Genomic DNA, 13,518 nt, shown 5'->3' with positions numbered 1-13,518 from the left:
AAATGTTTTCTATGCATTATTATCTAAAATAAAGTTTTAAATACTATATAGAACATATATTTTTAGGTTATTACTCCAGCTAGTGATTGTGAAGTAGACTCACCATCTTCAGAACATAATCACAAAGTAACAAGAGTAATTGGTGAATTACCAATAGCACAATATTCTGAAAGTCCACGACGTTATGGAGTACGTGATACTCAACTTCCATGCCTTTTGTCATCACCATCTGTATACATGGCACCAAGGCCTGGTTTTCCACAGAGAGTATTACCGACAACGCCAAGTCATAATGAGGTATGTTTCAAATGAGTAGCTACATTTTCCTGTGTTATTATACAGAGTGTATAGTGTGACTTAAACACCTTAACAATTTTTAAAGTCTTTTATAAGTTTATACATATGTATAATTATCTTTAAATTTAATAAAATTCAAATTTGAGAAGGAAGAGGGAAGGTTACATTATTATATCAAGAAAATAGAAATTACAGAATATTTTCATGTTTCTTTTTAGAAGGAGGATACTTCTGCAGAAATCATCGTAGAAAAGGCTGTGGTAGAAACAAATATAAATTATTCTGATGATCAAGCTGTAAATGCCTCTCCTCCATCTCCTAAAATTGAAGATGAAGAAGAAGACTCCTTAAAACCATCAACTATACCCACAGATAATATAAGCAATCTGGTATCGTCTGGTGGTAGTACATTTGATTATTTATATGAATTCTCAGAAACTCGAAAAGTACTTGAGGAATTCTTTAAATGTCCACCACCAACAAAAGAAAAGGAAAACAGTACCGAGTCTTTCCCATTTCAGGTATCAAGATTTTGTTTATTTTATATGTATTATAATCGACAAAAGTAATATTTACATAAATACACATTTAATACTATAAACATTTTAAGTTTATTCATGCCTTAGTTAAAGCTTTTAATTCTTTTAATGTAACTTTATCTTACAATGTTAGCACATGATTTACATTAAAAAGCATTTTCTGACTTTTGTTGCTTGTACTAAAATTGATTCTTTTATGATGGTAACTATATTTCGAACTACTGCTTATAATCATATTCTTTTCTCAAGGACTTGGATTATGAACTGCGGAGACAAGGAGGAAGTGCTTATGTTGGTCAACGATTAGCTAGTGGTCCACCAACAACAGAGGAAGTTCTAGTTCACGAATCTCCCAAGAAGCAAAGAGCAGATTTTCCACAAAATGTAAGAATATTCATACAAACAAATTTCTAAATGTGTATATATAGTAATTTTTATTTGCATATAAGCCATTAATCAAATTTGAAGTTAATCATCAAAAATCGATCTACAATAAAAAAAAGATAAAGTCCAAAATATATTACATAGCATCGTTTCACTTAAAATAAAGTTATATTTACTTGAATTTTAGTATTTCGTCTCTTTTCAGGCTGGTGAACATGAAAATAATTTCTTAGACCTCTCAGTAGGTACTGGAAGTAGTGAGGATCTCGGAGAAACAGAGGTTGGATTGCAAGTTGGGCACTCTCGCAATTTTACATTGAGTCCTGAAACAACTGATTGCGATAGTAATTGTGGAGATCTCGATAGTGAAGTTTCATTAATGATGATGGATAATGAATTAATACCAGCTAGTGGTCTTCTTGGATCAGTTGGTGATTTAGGAAATAATTCAGATTCATTGAGAATATATGCTAGCATGCCAGTTCTTGAAGATGGCTTATCTAGTGGACATGCCAGTGATACTGATAATAATAATCCAACTGTGATGTTGATGAAGCGACAAATTAATGAAATTGAAAAAGAAATTATTCAACGTAGTCGTATTAATGATAGTACTCATCCAACTACCACGGAGAATGATTCAGTTGGGAAAGATCTCTCTGGCTTAAATGTCGGCAAAGATATTTTGCATTCCTTAAAAACTTCGTCGCCTGATCTATTTGTTCCTAAGAAAGAAAATTCGTATGATACAAATGAGCTTCAGCTTGATGGTTTGGATCCTCTTGGCACACCGCCACCGCCAGCACCTCAGGCTAGACAAAGCGTTAATCTAGAAATAGGTGGTGAAGTTGAAGCTGCTATTAAAGACATTAGAATGGCTTTGCAAAGGACTAAGACTTTACCTGTAAAATCTTCTACAGAAGAACCAGCTGAACCTAATGTCAGTCCTATTTGGATACCAAGGTATTTCACTTTCCTTTTTTTAAAATTTGTATTCTTTTATTTGTTTTGCAAATACTTGTATATTTTTAATACGAATTAAGGCAACAGCAATTATATTTGAATTTTAATTTATAAGTTATATATTAATATTTTTGCTATTTCTTTCGCTCTTTCAAAATTTTAAATAAAATCTTTCAGTATCATATTTCATTCTTTTAAAGTTTGCACTAAAATACCCGATGTGAGCAATAAAAATTACAAACATGAATTATGTGTACTGTTAAACATCTTTATATTTACATAAATAATTTATAACGTAAGATTTTATCTATTCTACAATAGTATTTATTGTTACTATCGTACACATCAATCCACAGAGTATTCTTTATTGACAGTAATACATATATTTATTTTAGTTATTATAGACATCATTATTATAAATTTTTAATCTGAATATTTTCTTATTTTAATATTTGTACTATTTAAATGGCACAGTCTCGATAATCTATTGTAAAATAAAAATATTAAGAATACAAAATATTGTAAAAAAGAAACTATTTTGCATAATAAATTAATCATTCATATTTGTATTTGAGATGTAATTACTGTTCTTTAAGAACATCTAACTAAAATGTAGTCTATCGGATGGCAGGCGGAGAATTTGCGTGGAAAATAATAGCGAAGAGTCGGAAGTTCGTCGTACGGGTGAAGAAGCAGATGTTGAAATCGAGGAGGGTCCAGATGAAGAAGAGGCAGATACTGACCTCGAAACTGATCGTTTACTTGGACAGCAAAGAACAGACGACCAGGGTTTTTACGACGACAAGGTAAGATATATAATAATAAAATAATATTATTCAATAAGGTTTTTTTAAATCACAATCTTACGAATTAACGAAATAATCTTCGCGCAAATTAGTAAAATTAAAACAGACCTCTAAAGATAACAGTATATGTATATGTACTATACATATAAACTGAAATCGTCATGTATTTTGTTGCAGGCGAAATGTATAATATTAAAAAATAATATCTAATCAAAGATACCGAGTACATATAGTACAGTTTTCTTTCTAGTACGAACTTTAACTTTTCTCCACTTTTTTATTATTACAGTTATCTTCTTATGTTATCGTGTTAACTTTATTTTTTTAAAATAATAAGTATTTAAAAATTACTGTTGATTTTTATTATTCTAAATATTTATTAAAAAAACATTTACAGCAATTTAGAATATGGTCCTTACAAATGTTGAACCAGGTTCTGTCAAAGATTTTTAATAATTTCAACCTTTAATAATGAAAATTAAAAACTTATCGATATTTATCATTTATTCAGTGAAGTTTTTTTTATTATTGCCATTTATAATTCGGATTATACAATTAACAAAATACTTTGTATTAAAAATATTACTTTTCATATATAACCACGCAAATATATTTATGTACAAATTATTATTATCGATACTCTATGTTAGAAGGTATCTGTTGATTCAGTATTTTATTAGTAAATAATTATGTACAGGGTATTTGAAACTTATTTGTCACGAGCATCACAGTGTTATTCTACGCCTCTGAATTGTCAAAGATCTGCAAAAAAATAGCCGCAAAATTGACCATGACCTTGTTGATATTAAAGGTCAACATTTTTTTTGTTGCATCGTATTTTATTCATCGTGAGGACAAAAAGTATCCAAAGAATCGTAAATCGTAACTCAATAGTTCTCTTGGGGAAAAAATGTTAAAGTTCCATTAATTTTTAAATTCACTTTATTTGTAATTTGCTTACATTGTACAGTCAGCTGCAGGAAAAGTAGCATCTATTGTCATACGTAGGCACTCCAGATCCACTATTATAAATTCCATATTTCTCTTTCTTCTCTCTCGCAGCCCCGGACTCGTATTTCTACATTCCAAATCAATTTTTCTCCTAGATTACGCCCTGACTTTAGATGATAAGAAAATTGATGCACCGGTTGGCTAGTGTGAGATGGAGCAGCATCATCGATCGATTCAACAATTTTTTTATCGTCAAAGTCAGTGCGTGATCTTGGGGAGAAATTTAGTCGGAATGTAGAAATGCGACTTCGGAAATAAGAAAGGCTAATTAACGAGAAAGAAGAAAAAAGAAGATATCGAATTTATAATAGTGGATTTGGGATATCCATATGTGACGATAAATGCTACTTTTCCTGTATTTAACTGCCAATTGTGCATAAGCATATTGCAAAGCAAGTTTTAAAATTAATGGAACTTCAACATATCTTTTTTTTTTTCAAGAGAACTATCGAGTTGCGAACCACGGTTCCTTGGATACCTTTCGTCTTCACGATAAGTAGAATATGATGCAACAAAGAAATTTGATCTTTAACGTCAAGGTCAAGGTTACATTGAGGATTCAGGGTGTAGAAAAATGCTGTGATCATGACAAATCAGTTTCAAATATCCTATATATATCAACAACAAAACTCTTTTATTCGTTAATGATTAATAATTCTCATATTATACAACTTATTTGATGATATGATAACATATAATTGTTCAATGGTCTTAATCCTTTATTTAGTAATACAGAAAATATTTTTAAAATATTCCGCAATATCTAAGAGAAGTTCAGTAAAGTTCATTAATTATAAAATAATGTTATTTAACAATAAATAAATTTAATAACAATAAAATATCATTTAACCGAATAAGATACTATTTACGATTAGAAAAAATTGTTGAGGTAAAATTAACCGTTATTTTTACACGGAAAATATTTTAATTTATTTCACAGCTTCTCGATCTTTATCGCCCCCTTCTCGTGTATTCTGCGAAGAAACATATTATAATGCATAAAGATTAATTTATTCAAAATACGTTAAACTAAATAAAGGATTAAAGAAAATAAAAAATATGCCTTAGGTAGTGCATGATCTGTGTAGGGGTATTATCTTAAGGGTAAACAGACTAACATAATAAATATAATTGGTGTTACATAGGGGTGGAGGAAGCCTAAGACTAGGACAATGTTACCACCGATGAGTGGAAAAGTGCCAACTCCTAAGCAAACTCCCCCGAAAAGCCTGAGTGTCGTTCCGGTAGAAAGCCCGCTAGCACCTTCGGAACCCTTAGCTTCAACCTCAGCCTGTGTATCCACTTCCGCTTCTGCCTCTATTTCACCTCCTCCAGTAGTTTCCGTTATTCAAGCTCCGCCTTCCGATTGTGATGTTACTACTCCCTCACAACCTTCAACAAGTCCACAGAAGACTCCAGCCAAAAATTCTCCCTCGTCCCCTCAGAGTCTCAAGGAATCCAGCAACAAGGTGAAAAAGGTGCCCCTTCAATTACATTTCATCAACCTATCTTCTTTTATTATGGCTGCTACTAATCATACTGCTACTACTCTCTTTTCTATTTATTTATTATTACCATTAGTGCAAGTAACATATTCAGTTAAATAACAACAAACAACAAATACCAATTGATATATTTACTACAATCCTCATGTTATTCATTATTTGTTAAAAAAAAAAATCTTTCATTATTTAAAAATTAAATAATTATCAAATAATTATTAATTAAATATTATCAAATATTATTAATTAAACTATTAATTAAGTTAAATTATTATTATTAAATAAATAAAAATTAAAGGTAGATTTCTCTGTTACAATTGTATATCATATTTTGATATTCATAAAATAATTAATAATTTCTCATGAATGTTTTTCAAAAGGATTTGTTTTTTATTTTATTAATTTCGAAAATAAGTGTTCTATAAAATTATAATGCTTTTGGGAGTTTTCTATCTATATTTATACCTTATATTTGAGTTCTGAAAATTTCGAGTTTTAGAGTAACTGATTGCATTTATTTGTAATCTTAGTACAATCCTCCTAATCAATAACATCATTTGCTATTTCTTCCACTACATACATAGAGACCATTCTATGGAGGATTCAGAAATCAATCAGTGCAAGTCCAACTTTCCCCGAAAATGAGTTACATAGTCCAAAAACTATTTTATTATTAAAATATTCCAATTGATAAAGTAGCTACTTCTATATGTAGATATACAATAGATTTCGGTACTTATGTCGACCACTGAGTTACAGGTCAAAATTATTCAGCGGACGATCAATGTAAGTCACTTTAAAGTCGCGTTAAGTTTACGCTTTGTTATTTGTTATTTAGAGAATAATTTCAACATGAGAGACAAAAAATGAAAATACGCACTTTTTGTTATCAGAAAATTATCTTTCTCCTGATAGTGGGCCTGATAATAATTACTTAGGAATGCTGTCCTAGATTTCGATGATTTTTTAAAATATTGTAGAAATTTTAAACAACTTTTCCCTCTGCATGTTACCGCTGGACTCTTTTAGTATTTGCAAAAAACTGTCGCTACCACTACAGTGAGTTCTACCTATGTGGGTATACCTGTGACATAGTCTACATCCATCAACCATTAATCTCGTTGTTTTGTACCATACTTCACGAATCGAAATAATTATTCACAACTGCATACGCGAAGCTGCAAGAAATGTGTTCGAAGATTTGTTCCGACGGGATAATATCAATAAAATATAAAGCTTAGTATGAATTATAATTCTGTTATTATTACCCAAATTATATTAGTCATAACGCGGCGACCAAATCTTAAAGACTAACTCGAACCTAACGTTGACCATTAAGGGTAATCATTTTTAATATGCTGTTGTGCACGAAGCTGTAATACGAAAGATCCATGGAATACTTAACCTCGTTCAACCTTCGTTTATATATACTACGTATAAACAAAAGATAAGATTTAGGCTTTCGTTAGCCTTTTAAATCCGACCCAGCGAGGCGGTCCGCAAACAAACTAACGCACATTGCTACGGGTGCCCAATTATATTCACTGTAACGATACCGACAGGTTCTGCGAATATTTCGAAAACTGAGATCGAGTGGCGGTTACATATACAGAAAAAAATTGCTTAGAATCGTGCCCTTAACGACATATTAAAAAGTTATAGAAATTCAATGTGGCGGCAGCTTTCTAAATAATTAACAAAATTTGTTGTAAAGAAAGTTTGCAGAATGATCTTCTATTTTATGAGATTTTATGAGAAAAGCCACATTGCATCCGAAGTCCAGAATATCGACTGACGAAAGAAATTAAAAAGAAACACATGTTTGATCTGATACGTTATACTCCATAGGTTTTATCGAATCTTGCCCACAATAAATGAAAAAATTCATATCAAAATTTCATTCATATCAAAGGCAAATCAAATGAACTTTGATGCCAGTGGCTTCGAAAGTGATAATCTGGACAAATATTTGACATGTCACAATTCTTTGATTTAATCTGATTTCTATTAAAAAACATGGCGTTTCCTTTTCTTTCTCTTACGGTTAAGCTTATTCGTATGTCATCTTATAATAAAAATCGCTTTTTGCATCTTTATTAGAATCTCTCTTTTTTAATATTTATATCTATAACCATATAAATTGTAAAAACTTTCTTTATTTCGGTTTCAATGCTAATGGACTTGTACTGGTTTGCTTCTGAACCCCTCATATATAATTTCCATCTTTTCTTCCTTTTCGGTGATTAAATATGAATTGTATAATATACTAATCTAAAGAGATACATATCAATGCAATTTACAAACTATGTAAACACGAAGTAGTGATAAATAGTTACATAGTACGTCACAAGTGCATGCATATTAACAAATTCAAAACAGTTTTCGTTATTTTTATAATGCAAATAAAGTAGAGCCAGATGGTAACGGTAATCTTTAAGTACGGTTTTATTAAAAAAAAGTAATTACCTTATTTTTCATTTTTCAGTCTTTTATTTTTCTTTTTTTTCTTAAGATTGCATTTGGAAAAATATTACAATCTTAAAACAATATTGCAATATTAAGATAGCTAGACAATACAGAAGCAATGAAATAAAAAGTATATACAACCATACAGTATTTTTTAATCCATACAGTTTAATTTAATTATTAATTTTATAAAAGGAGATTCATGGTTCGTGTTAAGGTCTTTCAAAATTTATTTAACTATACATTAGATGCAATAAATATTTCTTCAAAACTTATTTATCGAGACAATTAGATTTGAAAAACTATTGCATGAATGAAGCTTTGATAAGTGGTACAAAATATAATTTGCAAAAGCACGTATTCATAATATTGTATGATGAATTTTCGCTTGTTTTAGTAGTGAAGTAATTGCAAATATTTTTATGTTTAATAGGAAAAAGAAGAGAAGAAGAAAAGCAGAAATAAAGAAGGTAATGAAAACTATTTCTATACTTTTTGCGAATACATACAAAGTACATGTTACTTCATTATTTAGTATTGCTTTTTGTAATAATTTTGTAATATTTGTAATAAGTGATATAACAATAATTTTTATCACTCACTGAAGAATGTTAGTTAATATCATGTGATATATTTTTCTGGCTGTAAATAGTACAGAAATATAGTGATACTATGTATGTGTGTGCACTTTTTGTAAATTATTTTTAAAATTTTATGTTAAATATTTGTAAATCAGAAAAAAGATCGCTTATCACAAATATTTTAGAAAATTAAGATAACATTGCTATGTTAGAAAACTTCATAAGTTAAAGGTGTATGAAATTAATTGTTTTTATCTTATTTGATGCATGATATAGATTAAAAAAGCAAAAAAGCTTAATTAATGCTTATTTAATCCTCTGCAATAATATTAAAGTTTATATGGCGCTATAGATAATGTTACTTTTATGATTTTAATCTATAGTCGATTCAAAACAAGCTCTAAAGAATATTCCTAACTCTATTATTTTGATTATTTTAACTATTTATTTTCAAATTATGTACATACTAATAAATGTATAAAATGTGTCTTTCATTTGCTGCATTCCTGTTGGATATACTCGGTAAGTATTTTAAAGTAAAATTTATAATTCTTTCAAACTTGGAACTTGCAATATAATCAGTTAACTGTGGAAAGTTAATCAAAATTGTTCTTCATTTTACTTAACTGATATAACGCAACTTTTGATTTTACATTGATGATTGAAGACTGTAAGAATTATGTTTGCAATTTTGCTGTTTCTATAAATTTGGAAGAAATAAGAATAAGATTACTAATAATACTAAATAAGATTATTAATGAATAACTTAAGTAACAACATTGCTTTCAATTTACGTAACAGTTTTGCTGTAGCAAGCGAACTATCTAACTGATTTATAAACATTAACATCACTGCATGTTTGGAAGGCATGAATTTGTATCTCTTTAAACCCTTTGATAAGATGACAGATAGCTTGATAATATCCGATCGGCTGATAAATATTTGATCTAATTCCTTTTCCGAGAATATTTATGGAAGTTGATCAGTACTGTATGAAATGAACTTCTGTGATGTACTTATAATCTATTTAGATGTTAGATTTGTTAGAAAAAAGTAAAAATTAAGAATGTCTATTTCAGTGGAATCATTTTATCTATTTATTACGTAACTGAATTGTATATGTATATTAGTTATACAACATTGGAAACTTCGGATCAAGCCTAGATCTATTGAAACTAGTGAAGAACTATTACAAGATATCAACTATGGAGTATACGAAATATTGAGAATAAGAAGTGCTAAGAAAGGAAATTATATTGTTTTAATTAAATATAATTGATAATTATAATTTAAAGATTTATGTGATACGAATAAATATCCATATATGAAACATATACTCAAACAGATACCAATTTTCCATACCTGACATTAGTCGTTGAATTTAAAGAGATAATAAATTAAATAAATCAACCAGAGAACGTATTCATTATCGGAATATGTTAAAGAACTATGAAAAACATCAAAATTGTACTATACTTGCTTGCTCTACCAAAACTTTTAACGCATACAGAACCATTTTGATACTTAATTACGAAACAAGAAAGAATTGGTAATTTTGTAAGAAGACTAAAAAAGATCAGAAAACGACATCAAGCAAACAGTTGGTTAACAAGAGATATGGATATAACGTTAACAGACAATTTAAAAAATTATGAAACCTTGATGGGAAGCGTTCCTGTTGCAATACGCGCGTCTTCAATTAGACTTGTTCAGTCATCGTTTGATTATTCTTTGGTGTTCGGCAATTTGAACAAGAAGAAATCGCGTGAGAAGTCTAAATGGTACGTTTCTTTGAACGTTTCAGCTCTTCTCAACGATTCTTCAGTTTTGATCGAAGGAGTATTGTTCCGAGCCAGATACCTCGGATCTACTCAACTCGTCTGCGAAGGAGAACCTACCAAGTCGACTCGTATGTGTCAGGCAGAGGAAGCTGTGTCTAGGATAAAGGTACGCTTATCATTTTCTTATTATATGTTTGCATTTTACGCATACGCTCTTTACCTTACGACTTACTTCTTTCGTTTCCCTCCTTCAAAATTATATTTTTACTTCTTTGATATCATAGGATTTGATAATTATTCCACGTTAAATTAATCTGATTTGCGGAAACAGTAATTTACCAAGCGATATTTTACGACTTATTTAATACGAAAATTACACTGTGCATTCAACTACAGCATCCTTATTAACATTCCTTTCAAAAATAAGAAATTAAGAAATAATTAAAATGTATGGAACAAGATACGGTAGGATATAGAATGTGTAACTTGCATAAGAAAGAGCAAAGAATATGACATGTATTTTTGTATTTAGGATGCCGGAAAAATTCTACACGCAATTTACTTAAAAATTACAAACGATGAAAAAGTAAAATCAGAAAACGTAATTAATTTGATGTGGAATTTTCTTATATATTTTATTTTAATGAAACCTATCGCCGAGTCCTATTCTATACGGTTATCTGATCATAACCATATGTATTTATAATTAGCAACATATTTAAATATGTTAGGATATCTAATGTCAAGTTAAACGTTACATGCACTCATTTACGCTCTATGTGCGCGGTAGAGATCACGTATAATTTTCATAACTCTCGCATTTATCGCGCGTTACTTATAACATTATTATAAACGATTGCAACACTGCGAAGTAAGGGTAGATTGTCCACTATTAGACATATTTGTATCGTTTGCACAATTCATTCGGTAAATGCATGGCAGATCTTTAGTTCCTTCGAAACTTCATAATTCATAGGTAAAGACCTGCTGCTATCGTAAGCATTCCTTTTTTGTTCATTTCTTTTTTTTTTTTTTTTTTGTTAATATAGATATGTTTGTATATACGAACAATGGTTTATGTTGTGGAAATATTACAAGAAGGGAAAAATAACTCCTACTTATAGAAGATTTGTGTTTGATAAACGTGAAATTTCTCGATCGTGAAAACAAAATGATTCGTACTTTAATAGAATATTAATGTGCATAATTAATTATTGAGTTTCGATCATTCATTGTATAAGACACGCATTCAATTTTTACTCTTTTAATATCAATATAGCTCTCGATAAATAATATAAAAAGTATGTTCTTAAGATATTAATTGTATCTAACTTTTACTTCGAGGTTTAATGCGTGCATATATGTATAAAATAATTATAAGATCAATGGCAGAAACATCTGAACATAATAGTACATCGTACGAATTTACTTAAATATCTCATTCCCTCCTTAATCAATATTAATTTCAATGTACGAGGAGTCATTTTGATATTTGATGTTTTTATTATTTAATCTTGGAACTTTCCATTTATCAAACACTCTATAAAGAATATATTACATTGAATTCAATAGGATCTTCAGATCTTATCTTTAGATAATCTTATCTTCAGATAGGATTAAAATTTCAATAATTTGAATAATCAAATATCTTTTATTTGTTCTTCACAGTATTTTTTATTTATACCTGTAGATAGTTATTACATATACATACATAATATATGTTCGTTTATACCTATTGCGTTATCTGTGCAATATATGCAAGCTGTTAAATATTACGGTGATTTATATGAGATATATCAAGAAAACTATTGTTTAAAATAATTTATGTCGAATACTTATAGAAGTGTAATATCTTTTCGGTAGCTCTATAAGATGTATGTATATGCGATTTATGTGTATTACAGTAATATAATGCACTGACGCGTCCTTGCATGTACAATAAAATGCAATATAGAATGTCATAAAAAATATGTATTATAAAAATTTATATGTATTTTATTAAATTTTAGCTGATAAATAGCCTAGTATAAAAGTATGTTCAAACAAAATAAATTAAAGTTTTTGCTAAGATACTTCGGTTAAACCTGAGAGTTTTTCCCACAAGTTAGGAATATCGCGAAAACGAAGGATTATATTCGAAGTTAACCTTTCCTCAGAATTTCAACACAATTCTTGTTTTATTGATTTCTAATCCTATATTATGTAAATGTAATTTCTGGTAATATAACATTAAGAAATCATTGACTAATGTACACCAAATAAATAATTTCTGAATCAGCAACACGTTGATTGCCAACATTTTACTTAATTGAATTATCGGATACGACTGTTTAAAATTAACAACAATCGAATTAAATCTAATATAAAATAGAAATAATAATTTCGAACAACCTCATATATTAAACGAAACTTTGAATTTAAAATATTAAAAAGATTGCCTTGTTTAAATTCTGATTAAAAAAAAAAAAAAAAACACGTGATTCGATATGCTGAGAATTTTAAAATATTTAACATGAAATGAAACATCGCTAATAAGAATCAACATTTTAATGTAGAATGTTAATAATTTAGAAGTAACAGTAAGATGAATTATCAATTGGTAAAAAGAATTGATCGTGTTGTGGATTCTTAATGCTCTATTTAAATACGATATATTTTTTGTATTTTATTATAATACCAAGCAGATACGTTGTTTTTAAGAAAGAAAAGGTACGGTAATTTTGAATTTTCTCTATGTATTTTTCATAAACTCATGTTTCACTCGGTATAAGAAAAGACTTACATTATTAGCATTTGACTGTGCTTTTTCTACACACATGCTTTGATCACGTCTCTTCTGATGAATTAGTGTTTTGTTCCATCTTTACACCGAACTATTTTATACATTATCATATACCTTTGTAATTCAATCGTTTAGTATTCGAATAATTTTCTAATTACAATATTCTAGAAAAGTTACATAAAATGATAAAACTTTAAAAAAGATAAAAGATTTAATTTCTCGATAAAATTTCTATGCAAAATATTACTAATTGAGTATAAGAGAACAATTTTACGCATCGTATGTTATTTAGATATTATATTAGCTAACGTATAAATTTTACATAAAATATTTAATAAGCAGTTTCGAATCAAACAGATTGATGCTATCTCAAAAAATGCGAATATCGATGTAAATATATAAATTA

At 28.8% G+C, this 13,518-nt stretch overlaps 1 protein-coding gene across 9 annotated transcripts in view; it reads left to right on the top strand.

Annotated features, from left to right (window-relative positions):
* Positions 1-13,518, top strand: part of LOC126918661 (uncharacterized) — a 35,440-nt gene that overhangs the window by 10,284 nt on the left and 11,638 nt on the right. For 2 of the 9 annotated variants that reach the window (XM_050726802.1, XM_050726808.1), the window contains exons 6-13: positions 67-297; positions 516-818; positions 1,086-1,220; positions 1,426-2,183; positions 2,800-2,989; positions 5,146-5,478; positions 8,402-8,438; positions 10,375-10,496. In XM_050726802.1, coding sequence (XP_050582759.1) covers positions 67-297; positions 516-818; positions 1,086-1,220; positions 1,426-2,183; positions 2,800-2,989; positions 5,146-5,478; positions 8,402-8,438; positions 10,375-10,496 — 2,109 coding nt within the window. Of the gene's footprint in view, positions 1-66; positions 298-515; positions 819-1,085; positions 1,221-1,425; positions 2,184-2,799; positions 2,990-5,145; positions 5,479-8,401; positions 8,439-10,353; positions 10,497-13,518 lie in introns of all 9 variants that reach the window. The other 7 variants (XM_050726799.1, XM_050726807.1, XM_050726801.1 and 4 more) reach the window with 6 other exon arrangements.

This window comes from Bombus affinis, chromosome 7 (assembly GCF_024516045.1).
Source record: "Bombus affinis isolate iyBomAffi1 chromosome 7, iyBomAffi1.2, whole genome shotgun sequence".
Classification (NCBI taxonomy): domain Eukaryota; kingdom Metazoa; phylum Arthropoda; class Insecta; order Hymenoptera; family Apidae; genus Bombus; species Bombus affinis.
This window is presented reverse-complemented; position numbering and strand designations above follow the sequence as displayed.